Source organism: Haliotis rubra, unplaced genomic scaffold (genome assembly GCF_003918875.1).
Source record: "Haliotis rubra isolate DU_JTF1 unplaced genomic scaffold, ASM391887v1 Scf131, whole genome shotgun sequence".
Classification (NCBI taxonomy): domain Eukaryota; kingdom Metazoa; phylum Mollusca; class Gastropoda; order Lepetellida; family Haliotidae; genus Haliotis; species Haliotis rubra.
In genome coordinates, this window is record NW_025765237.1 from 766,531 (window position 1) to 787,476 (window position 20,946).

The 20,946-nt window shown below is 42.3% G+C and overlaps 1 protein-coding gene and 1 long non-coding RNA gene across 5 annotated transcripts in view; both read left to right on the plus strand.

Moving 5' to 3' along the window:
• The window catches only part of LOC124267406 (golgin subfamily A member 1-like), a 34,923-nt gene extending 14,187 nt beyond the window's left edge, over positions 1-20,736 (plus strand). For 2 of the 4 annotated variants that reach the window (XM_046702316.1, XM_046702317.1), the window contains 10 exons: positions 2,498-2,593; positions 6,290-6,385; positions 6,532-6,684; positions 8,895-8,990; positions 9,252-9,341; positions 9,564-9,666; positions 16,892-17,073; positions 17,596-17,706; positions 18,752-19,109; positions 19,597-20,736. In XM_046702316.1, the coding sequence (XP_046558272.1) occupies positions 2,498-2,593; positions 6,290-6,385; positions 6,532-6,684; positions 8,895-8,990; positions 9,252-9,341; positions 9,564-9,666; positions 16,892-17,073; positions 17,596-17,706; positions 18,752-19,108 (1,284 nt within the window). In that variant the 3' untranslated portion in view covers position 19,109; positions 19,597-20,736. The remainder of the gene's footprint in view (positions 1-2,497; positions 2,594-6,289; positions 6,386-6,531; positions 6,685-8,894; positions 8,991-9,251; positions 9,342-9,563; positions 9,667-16,891; positions 17,074-17,595; positions 17,707-18,751; positions 19,110-19,596) is intronic. The other 2 variants (XM_046702319.1, XM_046702318.1) reach the window with 2 other exon arrangements.
• On the plus strand, positions 4,742-5,361 carry LOC124267419. The gene is made up of 3 exons (XR_006896024.1): positions 4,742-4,777; positions 5,264-5,314; positions 5,346-5,361. It is a non-coding gene; the product is annotated as an uncharacterized LOC124267419 (long non-coding RNA).
• Positions 20,737-20,946: the final 210 nt, after the last annotated feature.

Here is a 20,946-nt window from a genome sequence, read left to right on the forward strand (position 1 = left end):
CATGATTACCAATTGCAATGTTATGTAGGGCTGCTTTATGAAAGAAAAACTAGAGAACGTATGACGCAAAACAAATTTCCCTTGGGACAATACAGAATTATCTTATCTTATCTTATGTTTGGAGTGGTGATGTGTTGGGACCTGGAGGATGGCAGATGTAGAATAGCACTTAACCAGCTTTGTTAGTCAGCTTACATTGTTTGTTGTTTGCTTAACACATTCATAATAAGTTTGTTTTGAGAACTAGAGCTTTTTAACTTTTAATATCACCATTGCCACTTTTTTGTCTTGTACAAGTAAGCATGATCAGTGTGATTTATGTTTTCTTATTTTAATAAGTAGTTGTAATAAGTGTTTGTGATATAAATATCATGCAGTGTTTCTGTTTGCATCATGTTGTGTGAATCTAACTGCAGTTTGATGATTTTCTAATGTTAGCATCCCTACATAACACAGTTCACTGTCCTGGTTTGTACCAAGGCTGTAGTGTTCAGCATGAAATAGTAACAATGTGTTCTGTTTGTGATGGTTTATGGTTTTTATGACACTGTTAATGTCTTGCATGACCCATCAATATGATCATTGCTGGTTGACTGTATCATGTTCGTGTTCCACTCCAGGTGTTTGACACCAGGTGGTCTGATTGCTCAATAGCGCACAACACCTTATGGTGAGATGGTGTGATTGTATTACAATGTTTGACACCGGGTGGTCTGATTGTTCAATAGCTACACAACACCTTATGGTTTGATGGTGTAATTATATTCTTGCAGTGTAGACACCAGGTGGTCTGATAGTTCAGTAGCTACACAACACCTTATGGTGAGATGGTGTAATTGTATTATTGCAATGTAGACACCAGGGCCTCCTTTTCACAAAGCACTAAGGTGATTGTAAGTCACTAAGGTAACCTTAGTTCAATGTTAAAGTATGGCAGCTAAGTAAAGGTTGTTTTGTGAAAGGAGCCCCTGGTGGTCTGATTGTTCAATATCTACACAACACCTTATGGTGAGATGGTGTAGTTGTATTATTGCAATGTTGACACCAGGTGGTCTGATTGCTCAATAGCTACACAACACCTTATGGTGAGATGGTGTATTTGTATTATTACAATGTTGACACCAGGTGGTCTGATTGCTCAATAGCTGCACAACACCTTATGGTGAGATGGTGTATTTGTATTATTACAATGTTGACACCAGGTGGTCTGATTGCTCAATAGCAACACCAATGGTGAGATGGTGTATTGGTGAGATACAATGTTGACACAGGTGGTCTGATTGTCAATTACTACACAACACCTTATGGTGAGATGACATTTGTATTATTACAAGGGTGGTCTGATTGCTCAATAGCTGCACAACACCTTATGGTGAGATGGTGTATTTGTATTATTACAATGTTGACACCGGGTGGTCTGATTGCTCAATAGCTACACAACACCTTATGGTGAGATGGTGTAGTTGTATTATTACAATGTTGACACCAGGTGGTCTGATTGCTCAATATCTACACAACACCTTATGGTGAGATGGTGTATTTGTATTATTACAATGTTGACACCAGGTGGTCTGATTGCTCAATAGCTGCACAACACCTTATGGTGAGATGGTGTATTTGTATTATTACAATGTTGACACCAGGTGGTCTGATTATTCAATAGCTACACAACACCTTATGGTGAGATGGCCATGTTTGACACCTGGTGGTCTGATATAATGAGTTTGTTCAACACCTGGGGTGTCATGTTCATTACAAATTTATGACACCACTCACTCATTTGTAGCTTTTCTTCCACATTAAGCTGAACTATTGTATGATTACATGGATATTTTTCAAAGCTTCTAAACTGATTTCAGTCATTGTGGCAGAGCTGAAATGTTGACAGTAAACTTAGTACTAAACTACAGTGCACAAATGATAGCTTGATGCAGGTTTGAAACCTCATATGTGAGGGTATATAAGTTGACTTCCTGTAGTGGACGATGTGAACTGTGTTATGTCCTGCTCTGTAACACTCACACTGCACAAGCTGACCATATGCGCTCTGATTGCTTCAAACATCTGCTGTTTAATGTAAATATATCATTCAGTCAGTAACCTGTCACTTCATCACGTTCTCCATATCATCTTTAAAGACGTGAAAACAGGATTAGTTCATAATCAGCAGAAGTAATCAGTAATTGAACAGCATTAGTTTTGTATAATTCTATGAGCATGGTCACTTTGTGTATGGTGTGTTCTTTCTCAATTACCCTGTTTGATCTTTGACACTGTTTCCACAAACTTGAAAGGTAACATAATACAAAACATTCTCCATATATATATATGTCAAGTTTTTAATCATGTTTGGAAATACACCATTCACAGAATGCAGCTATTTTGTTTCTTTTCACTCACTTTTTGTGCAAGTTTCCAACTTTATCAAGTTTGTGGGGAGTAGTGTCAATCGCAGCCTCTTTTGTCTGGAACTGCGCACGACTGACATTCATTTCAGATTTCTCACCTCAACCTTAAAATAGTTGAGGATAATGAGGAGATGGCCAATCTACGACATGACTGTGAAAACATGCAAGAAAACTTTCATAAACAGGTTTGTCCCAAAACCTAACATGTGGCAACAATGTTTGGTCTGTTTTGTAGCATGGAGGTTTGTATATGTTGTTGACCTTAGAATGACATGGTAGACCAACGGCCAAGACTGATGTGACAGCATAGACTGGGCTTATTCCCAACTTGTTATTCAAGCATCAGTGTTATGTTCAGTTGCAATGTGTACAATGTTATTAATATAAAGAATGAAAAACTGGGATGATAACAGTAATACTCCCCCTTCAAGCATTGCCTCTGTTACATTGCCTCTGTTACATTGTTACAGTGTAGGAATAACTGGGATGATAACAGTAATACTCCCCCTTCAAGCATTGCCTTTGTTACATTGTTACAGTGTAGGAATAACTGGAATGATAACAGTAATACTCCCCTTCAAGCATTGCCTCTGTTACATCGATACAGTGTAGGAATAACTGGGATGATAACAGTAATACTCCCCCTTCAAGCATTGCCTCTGTTACATTGTTACAGTGTAGGAATAAGGGGGATGATAACAGTAATACTCCCCTTCAAGCATTGCCTCTGTTACATTGTTACAGTGTAGGAATAACTGGAATGATAACAGTAATACTCCCCTTCAAGCATTGCCTCTGTTACATTGTTACAGTATAGGAATAACTGGAATGATAACAGTAATACTCCCCTTCAAGCATTGCCTCTGTTACATTGTTACAGTGTAGGAATAACTGGAATGATAACAGTAATACTCCCCTTCAAGCATTGCCTCTGTTACATTGTTACAGTGTAGGAATAACTGGAATGATAACAGTAATACTCCCCTTCAAGCATTGCCTCTGTTACATTGTTACAGTGCAGGAATAACTGGAATGATAACCGTAATACTCCCTCTCCACTAATCATTGCCTCTGTTACAATGACACTATATAGCAATAATGGCAATAATACTTTCATTCAAGCATTGCACTCTCTGTGAGATGCATGCAAGTTTTGTAGTGTGGTGCCCCATGTCTGTGAGATGCATGCAGGTATTGTAGTGTGGTGCCCCATGTCTGTGAGATGCATGCAAGTTTTGTAGTGTGGTGCCCCATGTCTGTGAGATGCATGCAAGTTTTGTAGTGTGGTGCCCCATGTCTGTGAGATGCATGCAAGTTTTGTAGTGTGGTGCCCCATGTCTGTGAGATGCATGCAGGTGTTGAAGTATGGTGCCCCATATTTACGATGCATGTGGTGCCCCATTTCTGTGAGATAGATGCTGTGGAATAGGGTGGTGTCCCATACTTGTGAGATGGATATAGCGGCATAATACGGTGCCCTGTGTCTTTGATGGATGCATATGGTGCCCCATGTCTGTGAAATAAATGCTGATGGCATGGTGTGGTGCCCCATGTCTGTGAGATGTATGCAGGTGGCATGGTGTGGTGCCCCATGTCAGTGAAATAAATGCTGGTGGCATGGTGTGGTGCCCCATGTCTGTGGGATGTATGCAGGTGGCATGGTGTCGTGCCCCATGTCTGTGAAATAAATGCTGATGGCATGGTGTGGTGCCCCATGTCTGTGAGATGTCTTCAGGTGGTATGGTGTGGTGCCCCATGTCTGTGAAATAAATGCTGGTGGCATGGTGTGGTGCCCCATGTCAGTGGGATGTATGCAGGTGGCATGGTGTGGTGCCCTGTGTCTGTGAGACATATGCAGATGGCATGGTGTGGTGCCCCATGTCTGTGAGATGCATGCAGTTGTTGGAGTGTGGTGCCCCATGTCTGTGAGATGCATGCAGGTGTTGAAGTATGGTACCCCATATTTACGATGCATGTGGTGCCCCATTTCTGTGAGATAGATGCTGTGGAATAGGGTGGTGTCCCATACTTGTGAGATGGATATAGCGGCATAATACGGTGCCCTGTGTCTTTGATGGATGCATATGGTGCCCCATGTCTGTGAAATAAATGGTGCCCCATGTCTGTGAAATCAAATGCTGATGGCATGGTGTGGTGCCCCATGTCTGTGAGATGTATGCAGGTGGCATGGTGTGGTGCCCCATGTCAGTGAAATAAATGCTGATGGCATGGTGTGGTGCCCCATGTCTGTGAGATGTATGCAGGTGGCATGGTGTGGTGGTGTGGTGAAAATAAATGCATGTCATGGTGAAATGTGAGATGCTTCAGGTGGCATGGTGTGGTGCCCCATGTCTGTGAGATGTATGCAGGTGGCATGGTGGTGGTGCCCCATGTCTGTGGGATGTATGCAGGGGCATGGTGTCGCGTTGCCCCATGTCTGTGAAATAAATGCTGATGCATGGTGGCATGGTGTGGTGCCCCATGTCTGCCCCATGTCAGTGGGAATGCAGGTGGCAGATGTATGCTGGTGGCATGGTGTGGTGCCCCATGTCTGTAGGATGTATGCAGGTGGCATGGTGTGGTGCCCCATGTCTGTAGGATGTATGCTGGTGGCATGGTGTGGTGCCCCATGTCTGTGAGACGTATGCTAGTGGCATGGTGTGGTGCCCCATGTCTGTAGGATGTATGCAGGTGGCATGGTGTCATGCCCCATGTCTGTAGGATGTATGCTGGTGGCATGGTGTTGTGCCCCATGCCTGTGACATATATGCAGGTGGCATGGTGTTGTGAACTGTGTCTGTGGGATGTATGCAGGTGGCATTGTGTGGTGCCCCATGTCTGTGAGATACATGCAGGTGGCATGGTGTGGTGCCCTGTGTCTGTGGGATGTATGCAGGTGGCATGGTGTGGTGAACTGTGTCTGTGGGATGTATGCAGGTGGCATGGTGTGGTGCCCCATGTCTGTGAGAAGTATGCAGGTGGTATGGTGTTTTGCCCTATGTCTGTGAGATGTATGCAGGTGACATGGTGTGGTGCCCCATGTCAGTGAGAAGTATGCAGGTGGTATGGTGTTTTGCCCTATGTCTGTGAGATGTATGCAGGTGACATGGCGTGGTGCCCCATGTCTGTGAGATGTATGCAGGTGACATGGTGTGGTGCCCCATGTCTGTGAGATGTATGCAGGTGGCATGGTGTGGTGAACTGTGTCTGTGGGAGATGTATGCAGGTGGCATGGTGTGGTGCCCCATGTCTGTGAGATACATTCAGGTGGCATGGTGTGGTGCCCTGTGTCTGTGGGATGTATGCAGGTGGCATGGTGTGGTGAACTTTGTCTGTGGGATGTATGCAGGTGGCATGGTGTGGTACCCCATGTCTGTGAGAAGTATGCAGGTGGTATGGTGTTTTGCCCTATGTCTGTGAGATGTATGCAGGTGACATGGTGTGGTGCCTCATGTCAGTAAGATGTATGCAAGTGGCATGGAGTGATGCCCTATGTCTCTGAGATGTATGCAAGTGGCATGGTGTTGTGCCCCATGCCTGTGACATATATGCAGGTCGCATGGTGTGGTGCCCTATGTCTGTGGGATGTATGCAGGTGGCATGGTGTGGTGCCCTACCTCTGTGAGATGTATGCAGGTGGCATGTCGTGGTGCCCTGTGTCTGTGAGACATATGCAGGTGGCATGGTGTGGTGGCCTGTGTCTGTGAGATGTATGCAGGTGGCATGGTGTGGTGCCCCATGTCTGTGAGATGTATGCAGGTGGCATGGTGTGGTGCCACATGTCTGTGACATGTATGCAGGTGGCATAGTGTGGTGCCCCATGTCTGAGATATGTGCAGGTGTTCCCTGAAGTCACTTCCTCCACCTGTTGCTGCCAACAGATACAGGAGCTGCAGCACAGTGTTGAGGATGCAGAGAAGCGGGCCTTCGAGAGCTGGGAGCTGGCAAGCCAGAAGGACAGACAGTATGAGAAGCAGGTGAGCCTAGTGCTCTGATTTCTGTGTATAGACAGTGTCTGTTTACTGACACTCTACTTCTACAGCCATCTATATCTTCTGGTTGTTCTGACACTGTGTCTACTAACACTGTCCACACTCTAACACTGTTTGCTTGCCATCTGCAGAAACATGAGCTGGAGGTGGAGCTTCAGAAGGCTCGGCTGAGTGCTGTGGACAGCGAGTCTGGTCTGCGGGCCAAGATCACAGCCCTGGAAACACAGCTGATGGAGATTGAGACAGCCCGTGACCACATGAAGAATGAAGCTGACCAGAGAATAGTCAGTACAAAGACATAGTGTTCTTAATAGGCAGCAAGGAATTACATTAAAAAGAGCCAAGCCTCCAAATCTGACCAGATTCAGTCTTTGGGTATTGTTATATGTCAGGTTGTTGAATGGGAAATGCAAGTATATTCTTTTATACTTTACTGAAGGAGTCGTGGTCACAATATCCTTTCAGCATGTAGTTATGAGTAATGCAGTGTATATAGTTGTTGTGATGTGTGACGTGATTAGTGAAATATGGTGGTTAGTGATGTGAAGTGATGAGCGACATGTCATGATGACTGAAATATGGTGGTTAGTGACATGAAGTGATGAGCGACATGAAGTGATGACTGAAATATGGTGGTGAGTGACATGAAGTGATGAGCAACATGTCGTGATGACTGAAATATGGTGGTTAGTGACATGAAGTGATAAGCAACATGTTGTGATGACTGAAATATGGTGGTGAGTGACATGAAGTGATAAGCGACATGTTGTGATGACTGAAATATGGTGGTGAGTGACATGAAGTGATGAGCGACATGTCGTGATGACTGAGATATGGTGGTGAGTGACATGAAGTGATGAGCGACATGTCGTGATGACTGAAATATGGTGGTGAGTGACATGAAGTGATGAGCGACATGTTGTGATGACTGAAATATGGTGGTGAGTGACATGAAGTGATGAGCGACATGTCGTGATGACTGAAATATGGTGGTGAGTTACATGAAGTGATGGGCGACATGTCGTGATGACTGAAATATGGTGGTGAGTGACATGAAGTGATGAGCGACATGTCGTGATGACTGAAATATGGTGGTGAGTGACATGAAGTGATGAAGCGACATGTGCATTGATGACTGAAATATGGTGGTGAGTGACATGAAGTGATGAAGCGACATGTCGTGATGACTGAGATATGGTGGTGAGTGACATGAAGTGATGAGCGACATGTCGTGATGACTGAAATATGGTGGTGAGTGACATGAAGTGATGGGCGACATGTCATGATGACTGAAATATGGTGGTTAGTGACATGAAGTGATGAGCGACATGTCGTGATGACTGAAATATGGTGGTGAGTGACATGAAGTGATGGGCTGACATGTAAGTGATGACTGAAATATGGTGGTGAGTGACATGAAGTGATGGCGACATGTCGTGATATTTGAGATATGGTGGTGAGTGACATGCAGTGATGGCGACATGTCGTGATGACTGAAATATGGTGGTGAGTGACATGAAGTGATGAAGCGATATGTAATACGTGATGACTGAAATATGGTGGTTAGTGACATGAAGTGATGAGCGACATGTCGTGATGACTGAAATATGGTGGTGAGTGACATGAAGTGATGAGCGACATGTCGTGATGACTGAAATATGGTGGTGAGTGACATGAAGTGATGAGCGACATGTCGTGATGACTGAAATATGGTGGTTAGTGACATGAAGTGATGAGCGACATGTCGTGATGACTGAAATATAGTGGTTAGTGACATGAAGTGATGAGCGACATGTCGTGATGACTGAAATATGGTGGTGAGTTACATGAAGTGATGGGCGACATGTCATGATGACTGAAAAATGGTTGTTAGTGATGTGAAGTGATGGCGACATGTCGTGATGACTGAAATATGGTGGTGAGTGACATGAAGTGATGAGCGACATGTCGTGATGACTGAAATATGGTGGTTAGTGACATGAAGTGATGAGCGACATGTCGCGATGACTGAAATATGGTGGTTAGTGACATGAAGTGATGAGCGAAGTGTCGTGATGACTGAAATATGGTGGTGAGTGACATGAAGTGATGAGCGACATGTCGTGATGACTGAAATATGGTGGTTAGTGACATGCAGTGATGAGCGACATGTCGTGATGACTGAAACATGGTGGTTAGTGACATGCAGTGATGAGCGACATGTCGTGATGACGGAAATATGGTGTGAAATACACAATGCCATTTTGAAATATGGTGGTTAGTGAGGTGAAGTGATGAGCGACATGTCGTGATGACTGATATATGTTAGTTAGTGACATGAAGTGATGACCGACATGTCGTGATGACTGATATATGTTAGTGATGTGAAGTGAGCGACATGTTGTGATGACTGAAATATGGTGGTTAGTGATGTGAAGTGATGAGCGACATGTCGTGATGACTCAAATATGGTGATTCACGACATGGAGTGACACATGGTCTGTCTGTATGTCAGGCTCAGCTGGAGGCGAGGGAACAGGAGGTTCTGGAGGAACACATCAAGTTGGATAAACAGCTGAAGACTCTTGAAGTGGAACACAACAGGATACAGGTGAGGAGGATGGGGGGCACAGCAGGATACAGGTGAGGGAATGGGGGGCACAGCAAGGACATGGGGCAAAGCAGGATATGAACATTCACCTCATAAGCATTGTCTGATGTATTCAGCTGAACTCTTACACCATGTACATGAAAAGTGTATAAACAAATAATAGATGACATGAATTGAACTTTTACAGATGTCTCAATATTTTTGATGACTAGTTAAATGTCAGTTAGTGGTAGGATTAACGCATTGACATCCTGCTTCCAGACGGAGTACACGGACAAGATGGAGGAGAGTTCAAGGCTGAAGACGTCCATGGAGGAAAAGCGACAGAGTGAGACCTCACTCGTGGAGAAGGTAGGAGTAGACTCAATGTTCGCTTTTAAATGATTGTAACTCCCATAACACGTACAACAAACTTAATGCTAAGTTCACTTTGATGAACAGGACCCAGAATTAGAAGGTACCTCCAAATCTAGTGTTGACTGTGAGTGTTCCTTATCAACTCATGTTTGCCATGTCAGTGAGAATGCACCACACTGATCCTGATAAACTGTGAGTGATGTTTCCTGTGAGCAGATATCTGGCCTAGAGGTGGAGGTGCAGTCCGTGACGGAAACTTTGGAGAATCTGAAGAAGAACCTCAAGTCAGGGCAGGCAGAACTGAAGGAGTCTAACAAAGGTAGATGATACTGTCACTGGCACTGCTGTCTGATTTGACACAAAGCAGAACAGGTATCCCATCATGAATCTATATACTGCCCTAGAAGAAATTAGTTACTCCTTTACAAGCTCCATGGATTGAGTTCAGCTTGCAGTAAGTTGGCCACATTTCAAGGGCTTATTTCATTTGTAATACTGTCTGGATGGAACAGTCAGACTCCCTCATGGGGATATCTGTCAAGTTTATATGGCATGGATATCTCTCAGGGATATGTGTCATCAATATATGGCATGGATATCTCAGGGATATCTGTCAAGTTTATATGGCATGGATATCTCAGGGATATCTGTCATCAATATATGGCATGGATATCTCTCAGGGATATCTGTCATCAATATCTGGCATGGATATCTCTCAGGGATATCTGTCAAGGTTATCTGGTATGGATATCTCAGGGATATCTGTCATCAATATCTGGTATGGATATCTCAGGGATATGTGTCATCAATATATGGCATGGATATCTCTCAGGGATATCTGTCATCAATATCTGGCATGGATATCTCAGGGATATCTGTCATCAATATATGGCATGGATATCTCTCAGGGATATCTGTCATCAATATCTGGCATGGATATCTCAGGGATATCTGTCATCAATATATGGCATGGATATCTCAGGGATATCTGTCATCAATATCTGGCATGGATATCTCAGGGATATCTGTCATCAATATATGGCATGGATATCTCTCAGGGATATCTGTCATCAATATCTGGCATGGATATCTCAGGGATATCTGTCATCAATATCTGGCATGGATATCTCAGGGATATCTGTCATCAATATATGGCATGGATATCTCTCAGGATATCTGTCAAAGGTTATCAGGGATATCTCATCATCTGTCATCAATATCTGGCATGGATATCTCAGGGATATCTGTCATCAATATATGGCATGGATATCTCTCAGGGATATCTGTCATCAATATCTGGCATGGATATCTCAGGGATATCTGTCATCAATATATGGCATGGATATCTCTCAGGGATATCTGTCATCAATATCTGGCATGGATATCTCAGGGATATCTGTCATCAATATATAGCATGGATATCTCTCAGGGATATCTGTCATCAATATCTGGCATGGATATCTCAGGGATATCTGTCATCAATATCTGGCATGGATATCTCTCAGGGATATCTGTCAAGGTTATCTGGCATGGATATCTCTCAGGGATATCTGTCATCAATATCTGGCATGGATATCTCTCAGGGATATCTGTCATCAATATATCTGGCATGGATATCTCTCAGGGATATCTGTCATCAATATCTGGCATGGATATCTCTCAGGGATATCTGTCATCAATATCTGGCATGGATATCTCTCAGGGATATCTGTCAAGGTTATCTGGCATGGATATCTCTCAGGGATATCTGTCATCAATATCTGGCATGGATATCTCTCAGGGATATCTGTCATCAATATCTGGCATGGATATCTCTCAGGGATATCTGTCATCAATATCTGGCATGGATATCTCTCAGGGATATCTGTCATCAATATCTGGCATGGATATCTCTCAGGGATATCTGTCAAGGTTATCTGGTATGGATATCTCAGGGATATCTGTCATCAATATCTGGCATGGATATCTCAGGGATATCTGTCATCAATATATGGCATGGATATCTCAGGGATATCTGTCATCAATATCTGGCATGGATATCTCAGGGATATCTGTCATCAATATATGGCATGGATATCTCAGGGATATCTGTCATCAATATCTGGCATGGATATCTCTCAGGATATCTGTCATCAATATCTGGCATGGATATCTCTCAGGGATATCTGTCATCAATATCTGGCATGGATATCTCCAGGATATCTGTCATCAATATCTGGTATGGATATCTCTCAGGGATATCTGTCATCAATATCTGGTATGGATATCTCAGGGATATCTGTCAATGTTATCTGGTATGGATATCTCTCAGGGATATGTGTCATCAATATCTGGCATGGATATCTCAGGGATATGTGTCATCAATATCTGGTATGGATATCTCAGGGATATGTGTCATCAATATCTGGTATGGATATCTCAGGGATATGTGTCATCAATATCTGGTATGGATATCTCAGGGATATGTGTCATCAATATCTGGTATGGATATCTCAGGGATATCTGTCATCAATATCTGGCATGGATATCTCAGGATATGTCATCAATATCTGGTATGGATATCTCAGGGATATCTGTCATCAATATCTGGCATGGATATCTCTCAGGGATATCTGTCATCAATATCTGGTATGGATATCTCAGGGATATGTGTCATGAATATCTGGTATGGATATCTCAGGGATATCTGTCATCAATATCTGGTATGGATATCTCAGGGATATCTGTCATCAATATCTGGTATGGATATCTCAGGGATATGTGTCATCAATATCTGGTATGGATATCTCAGGGATATGTGTCATCAATATCTGGTATGGATATCTCAGGGATATCTGGCATGGATATCTCAGGGATATCTGTCAAGGTTATCTGGTATGGATATCTCTCAGGATATGTGTCATCAATATATGGCATGGATATCTCTCAGGGATATCTGTCATCAATATCTGGCATGGATATCTCAGGGATATCTGTCATCAATATCTGGTATGGATATCTCAGGGATATCTGTCATCAATATCTGGTATGGATATCTCAGGGATATCTGTCATCAATATCTGGTATGGATATCTCAGGGATATGTGTCATCAATATCTGGTATGGATATCTCAGGGATATGTGTCATCAATATCTGGTATGGATATCTGAGGGATATCTGTCATCAATATCTGGCATGGATATCTCTCAGGGATATGTGTCATCAATATCTGGTATGGATATCTCAGGGATATGTGTCATCAATATCTGGCATGGATATCTCTCAGGATATCTGTCATCAATATCTGGTATGGATATCTCTCAAGGATATCATCAATATCTGGTATGGATATCTCAGGGATATCTGTCATCAATATCTGGCATGGATATCTCAGGGATATCTGTCAAGGTTATCTGGTATGGATATCTCAGGGATATGTGTCATCAATATATGGCATGGATATCTCTCAGGGATATCTGTCATCAATATCTGGCATGGATATCTCCAGGATATCTGTCAAGGTTATCTGGTATGGATATCTCAGGGATATCTGTCATCAATATCTGGTATGGATATCTCAGGGATATCTGTCAAGGTTATCTGGTATGGATATCTCAGGGATATCTGTCATCAATATCTGGCATGGATATCTCTCAGGGATATGTGTCATCAATATATGGCATGGATATCTCAGGGATATCTGTCATCAAGATATGGCATGGATATCTCTCAGGGATATCTGTCATCAATCTGGCATGGATATCAGGAATTCATCATCAATATCTGGTATGGATATCTCAGGGATATCTGTCATCAATATCTGGCATGGATATCTCAGGGATATCTGTCATCAATATCTGGCATGGATATCTCTCAGGGATATCTGTCATCAATATCTGGCATGGATATCTCTCAGGGATATCTGTCATCAATATCTGGCATGGATATCTCTCAGGGATATCTGTCATCAATATCTGGCATGGATATCTCTCAGGGATATCTGTCATCAATATCTGGCATGGATATCTCTCAGGGATATCTGTCATCAATATATGGCATGGATATCTCTCAGGGATATCTGTCATCAATATCTGGCATGGATATCTCTCAGGGATATCTGTCATCAATATCTGGCATGGATATCTCTCAGGGATATCTGTCATCAATATCTGGCATGGATATCTCTCAGGGATATCTGTCATCAATATCTGGCATGGATATCTCTCAGGGATATCTGTCATCAATATCTGGCATGGATATCTCTCAGGGATATCTGTCATCAATATCTATGGATATCTCGTCATCAATATATGGCATGGATATCTCAGTAAGGATATCTATCATCAATATCTGGCATGGATATCTCAGGGATATCTGTCATCAATATCTGGCATGGATATCTCTCAGGGATATCTGTCATCAATATCTGGCATGGATATCTCAGGATATCTGTCATCAATATCTGGCATGGATATCTCAGGGATATCTGTCATCAATATATGGCATGGATATCTCAGGATATCTGTCATCAATATCTGGCATGGATATCTCAGGATATCTGTCATCAATATCTGGCATGGATATCTCTCAGGGATATCTGTCATCAATATCTGGCATGGATATCTCTCAGGATATCTGTCATCAATATCTGGCATGGATATCTCTCAGGGATATCTGTCATCAATATCTGGCATGGATATCTCTCAGGATATCTGTCATCAATATCTGGCATGGATATCTCTCAGGGATATCTGTCATCAATATCTGGCATGGATATCTCTCAGGGATATCTGTCATCAATATCTGGCATGGATATCTCAGGGATATCTGTCATCAATATATGGCATGGATATCTCTCAGGGATATCTGTCATCAATATCTGGCATGGATATATCAGAGGATATCTGGCATCAATATCTCATGGATATCTGTCATCAATATCTGGCATGGATATCTCAGGGATATCTGTCATCAATATCTGGCATGGATATCTCTCAGGGATATCTGTCATCAATATCTGGCATGGATATCTCAGGGATATCTGTCATCAATATATGGCATGGATATCTCAGGGATATCTGTCATCAATATCTGGCATGGATATCTCAGGGATATCTGTCATCAATATCTGGCATGGATATCTCTCAGGGATATCTGTCATCAATATCTGGCATGGATATCTCAGGGATATCTGTCATCAATATCTGGCATGGATATCTCTCTCAGGATATCTGTCATCAATATCTGGCATGGATATCTCAGGATATCTGTCATCGTTATCTGGTATGGATATCTCTCAGGGATATCTGTCATCAATATCTGGCATGGATATCTCAGGATATCTGTCATCAATATCTGGCATGGATATCTCAGGATATCTGTCATCAATATCTGGTATGGATATCTCAGGATATCTGTCATCAATATCCGGTATGGATATCTCAGGATATGTCATCAATATCTGGTATGGATATCTCTCAGGGATATGTGTCATCAATATCTGGCATGGATATCTCTCAGGATATCTGTCATCAATATCCGGTATGGATATCTCAGGATATCTGTCATCAATATCTGGTATGGATATCTCTCAGGATATCTGTCATCAATATCTGGTATGGATATCTCAGGATATCTGTCATCAATATCTGGCATGGATATCTCTCAGGATATCTGTCATCAATATCTGGTATGGATATCTCAGGATATCTGTCATCAATATCTGGTATGGATATCTCTCAGGATATCTGTCATCAATATCTGGCATGGATATCTCTCAGGATATCTGTCAGGTTATCTGGCATGGATATCTCTCAGGGATATCTGTCATCAATATCTGGCATGGATATCTCTCAGGGATATCTGTCATCAATATCTGGCATGGATATCATCTCTCAGGATATCTGTCATCAATATCTGGCATGGATATCTCAGGGATATCTGTCATCAATATCTGGCATGGATATCTCAGGGATATCTGTCATCAATATCTGGCATGGATATCTCAGGGATATCTGTCATCAATATCTGGCATGGATATCTCTCAGGGATATCTGTCATCAATATCTGGCATGGATATCTCAGGGATATCTGTCATCAATATATGGCATGGATATCTCTCAGGGATATCTGTCATCAATATCTGGCATGGATATCTCCGGGATATCTGTCATCAATATCTGGCATGGATATCTCTCAGGATATCTGTCATCAATATCTGGCATGGATATCTCAGGGATATCTGTCATCAATATCTGGCATGGATATCTCTCAGGGATATCTGTCATCAATATCTGGCATGGATATCTCTCAGGGATATCTGTCATCAATATCTGGCATGGATATCTCTCAGGGATATCTGTCATCAATATCTGGCATGGATATCTCTCAGGGATATCTGTCATCAATATCTGGCATGGATATCTCAGGGATATCTGTCATCAATATCTGGCATGGATATCTCAGGGATATCTGTCATCAATATATGGCATGGATATCTCAGGGATATCTGTCATCAATATCTGGCATGGATATCTCTCAGGGATATCTGTCAAGGTTATCTGGCATGGATATCTCAGGGATATCTGTCATCAATATCTGGCATGGATATCTCTCAGGGATATCTGTCATCAATATCTGGCATGGATATCTCTCAGGGATATCTGTCATCAATATCTGGCATGGATATCTCAGGGATATCTGTCATCAATATATGGCATGGATATCTCTCAGGGATATCTGTCATCAATATCTGGCATGGATATCTCTCAGGGATATCTGTCATCAATATCTGGCATGGATATCTCTCAGGATATCTGTCATCAATATCTGGCATGGATATCTCTCAGGATATCTGTCATCAATATCTGGCATGGATATCTCAGGATATCTGTCATCAATATATGGCATGGATATCTCAGGGATATCTGGATATCTGTCATGGATATCTCAGGCATCTGTGGATATCTGGCATGGATATCTCGATATCATCATCAATATCTGGCATGGATATCTCTCAGGGATATCTGTCATCAATATATGGCATGGATATCTCTCAGGGATATCTGTCATCAATATCTGGCATGGATATCTCTCAGGGATATCTGTCATCAATATCTGGCATGGATATCTCTCAGGGATATCTGTCATCAATATCTGGCATGGATATCTCTCATGGACATCTGACATCAATATGTCTCATGGACATCTGACATCAATATGTCTCATGGACATCTGACATCAATATGTCTCATGGACATCTGACATCAATATATCTCATGGACATCTGACATCAATATGTGGCACAGATACCTCCCAGTGTTATACATCAAAGTTTCCTGTCATGAATATAGATGATGAATATCTCTCATGGACATCTGACATCAATATCTCTCATAGACATCTGACATCAATATGTCTCATAGATATCTGTCAGGGATACCTCTAATAATAACTCTCACCTTTATGACTACCTGGTTGCTATAGTTTTAGACAAGGTATTTGCTCTCTAGGGTGTATTCCACCACACGGAAGGAAACTTCATCAAATTGTTATCAACTTCCAGAGAAGGATGAGCTGTTGGTGCGTAATGCTGAACTGTCACAGCAGCTGGAGAGCAGAAGACAACAGGCAGCAGAGAAGGAGCTCCTCCTGGTGGCAGAAGTCCGGGAGAAAGGGGAGACGATCACTTCCTTACAGCAGACTATTAGTCAGCTGGAGGAGAAAATAACCCTTTATGACAAGCGGGTGTGTGTTCCCTGTAGCCTGGGGTAGAGGGGTGGGGTGTACAACTGATTGTCCAGACACTGAGTGCATTACTACTGAGAAGATTATCAAAATTACTCTTTTCCTGTGGAATTAGTATTTGGGCTGTAAAAGAGCAGATATGCTCTGTTGCATATAATCAGTACTTTCAAACAGCTGTTTTGTGGGAAGGACAACAATATGTTGATGAACAATGTCTTTGTTAAAGTAGGAACAGCGTTTCTCGTTACCTGTAAATGTTACCTGGTACCAAACACATGAGAATTAAGCCACATTCATCTTTGTAATGGATAGGTCGTAAAAAAGATGGATTCTGTTCTGACTTTGTGCTGATATGTTGCATTTCTTCGCCAAACAATGTCGGCTTGAAAGAGCAAGGATGAAAACTAGGCTTTGATGTAGACTGCGTGACTCTCTTGCTTCAGGATGATGGTATATGGTGGTTTGAGGACATTTGGAGGAAATTATTAGTTCCTGTGTTGTATGTTTGTTTTCTGTGTTCAGTGTACAGATTATGAGATAAAGAAGTCTGAAGACCAGGTCACCACGGCAACAGTTGGCGAGCTGCAGACAGAAATTACAGAGCTGCAGAATCAGCTCACTGACAAGAACAGGGTCAGTCGATATCTTATCCATGTGAAAACACTATCTATGATAAATATTTAAAATGTGTGTGAGTGAGAGTCCCATTCTGGTTGGGGACAAGGGTAGTCCTATGATGTAAGGCACCACATTCAGCCAGTTGTGTCCCTTGAACACTCCAGGATGTATGATCATGGCTTCAGATGTTAGTTCACATTGATTATATTTCTGTTTATATTTCTTATATTCAATTTTCACCAAAATGTTAAATGTTTCGGGTTTTAAGCTGGAGTGGTGGGGTAGCCTAGTGGTTTAAGCATTCACTGGTCATGTTGAAGACCCGGGTTCGATTCCCCACATGGGTACAATGTGTGAAGTCCATTTCTGGTGTCCCCCACTGTGATATTACTAGAATATTGCTAAAAGTGGCGTAAAACCTCACTCACTCACTCACTCACTCACTCACTCACTCACTCACTCACTCACACATTATGTGGACACGCTATGATGTTCTTGAATGATGTTCAAAGCAGAGCTAAACCAAACTCACTCACCCATGCTTGAAGGTTTCACCAAAGTGTTGTTGTCTTAGACCTGCATCACCTTGTGCTTTCCTTCTAAGTTATACTGACACATCAGACCCATGAAGGTCCGGGTTAGAATTGATCTACAGTAATCCATGCTTGTGGGACTAATGGGATCGGGTGGTCAGGCTTGCTGACTTGGTTGACACATGTCATCAGTTCCCAATTGTGCAGATTGATGCTCATGCTGTTGATCACTGGATTGTCTTGTCCAGACTCGATTATTTACAGCTGGAATATTGCTGAGTGCGGTGTAAAACTAACCTCACTCACTCACTGACACATCATGTTTCAGATTGCTGTTTCCATGTGGTGTGCCCAAATCGTATGATTGTGTGTTTACAACCCAGTTACAACCCAGATTGATTGTGGTTGTGTCTTGGTTTGTCAGCACTCTACATATCTCCCATACATCGTGATATAACTGAATACTTGCCACATCAGTATTAAACCCAACTCACTCACTCACTCACTCATTCACTCACTCACTGCAGGCCCTGAAGAAGCAAGAGCAGACTCTGAAGGACCTGAGAATCACCCTGCAACGGGAGCTCAAGGTCCAGGCTCTCCCTAACGACGACTCCTCCGAGCTGGTGGACTCTCACTCACCTCAGCCAAACAGGAAGTTTGATTCCAACAAACGCTTCCAAGCAGACTTGTTGTTAGCAGGTTTGGGGTCAGGGTCAAGGGGTCATAGTCATGTGCAGATGGCAGCATCAGGGATTCTAAATGAGGATGATGCCAAGCTTCGGAGCGGAACAGTGGGCATCCGGCAGGAGCTTGACAAAGATGTCAACTTTCAGTATCTCAAACATGTCATCTTGAAGTTCATGCTGAGTCGGGGAGTCTGAGGTAGGTAGACAAACTTGACACAGCAGCCTTGTGCTCTCCGCCAGAAATACTCTCGTCTGATAGTCAATATTTCAAATCACAGTAATATCCGTTAGCTTATACTGTTTTGATAGCCTCATCTGGAATGTTCACAGGGGACCATAACTTTCTATTTCATTTTCACTCACAGCTCCATGCCATCACAATGTTTCAGGAGGCCATGCAGTATGTCAGTGAACAATTTGTGTAAAACCAGAGGCAAAATTATTTTTTCCCAGTAATTTTGAGAAATATTATCATTTAAGGAAAATTCATAAGTTCACTCTTGATCATCTTTCTGTTTCACTCAAACATTCCACCATTTGTCTGTTTCACTTCACCACTTGCCGCTGTATCACTCTCACTCACTCCGCAATTTACCTCTTTTCTCCCACTCACTCATTTCCTGTGTCACTCCACCTGTTTTTTATTTCACTCACTCACTCCATGTATTTTTCCTCGGTTTCAGGCAATGAAGCTGGTGAAGGCAATCGCCATGTTGTTACACTTCAGTCGTGATGAACAAGAACTCATCAAACAAACTCTGGAATACAAAATGTCATGGTTTGGGTCAAGGCCATCTCTAGGCAAAGGTCAAACATCCAAGGTCATCCCTCCATCATACTGACATTTGCCAGCCTCGGTCAAGTTGAAATAGGCATCATCCTTCCGCAATAGTGACTTTGATGGGACAAGTGGTTGTGACATTGCAGAGAATTATGTTGGGAGATAGTTGGAATGATATACCAATAATGACATTGAAGTATGACTGACATGTAAATTACATTGAAGTATGATTCATGATTTGAAACCAAATGGTATGACTGATATGAAAGTATGACCAGTATGATATGAAGTATGACTGCCCGAGTATGGATGATATCAAAGTATGATTGATGTGACCTTGAAGGTTATGCATGTCATATAATCATTTTTTACATGTGACTGGCAATGTATGGGTGATTATATACTGTGATATACACTATTTATTCCAGTGTTGCAATTCTATAACCTACGTCTCTGTTTATTGGTGTAAGAATGTTGAGTACAACCGAAATGTCAGTGACATTTATCTCCTTTGTCTGGTTCAGTGACTGCAGACTGATTGTCTACACAGTTATCTCCTTTTAGGAATAGAACACATACCAAATTCCACTTTGAGGTAATCTATTACAACCTTCAGTAAATGCAGACAATCGTCTGTACACCGTTATCTCCCTTATTCAGTCTCAAAAGGAATGTGTTTCTGTTTCCATGATTTTGTGTTTTCTGTTTTCTTGCCAATGTTGTTTTCACTCTCCAGAACCAAGACCATGACATGATCAAAGTGACACTTGTTTCAAATTGGAAATGATTTTGGAACATGGAACTCTGCGAAGTAACAAATGCGTGGATCACAGTGCTATTCCTTGCACCCAATGTATCAGACAGCCACCAGCTTGTGTTCACATAGTCAGGTGTGGAGTATTGACACTCTGTACTGTCTGGGGAGGAAGTGACGTGTTTCCTCCGTCTGATGCCAAACCTATAACAGACAAAGGGCATACATTATAAGTTGTTCACTGGTCACGAGGAGGGTATGGGTTGATGTACCCTCGATGTTTGTGAATGTTCCCTGAGCCCGAAGGGCCAGGGGAACATAAACAAACATCGAGGGTACATCAACCCATGGGCCCCGATGGACCAGTGAACAATGTATTTATCTTACCGAACATCTTAATGCTAATTTCGAATTGTTTGAAGCACGGGTACAAATCTTTTTGTAGCCATCGCTAGATTTTGCTGGCAAGAAAAACAGATTTAGAGTTATCTCCCTTCC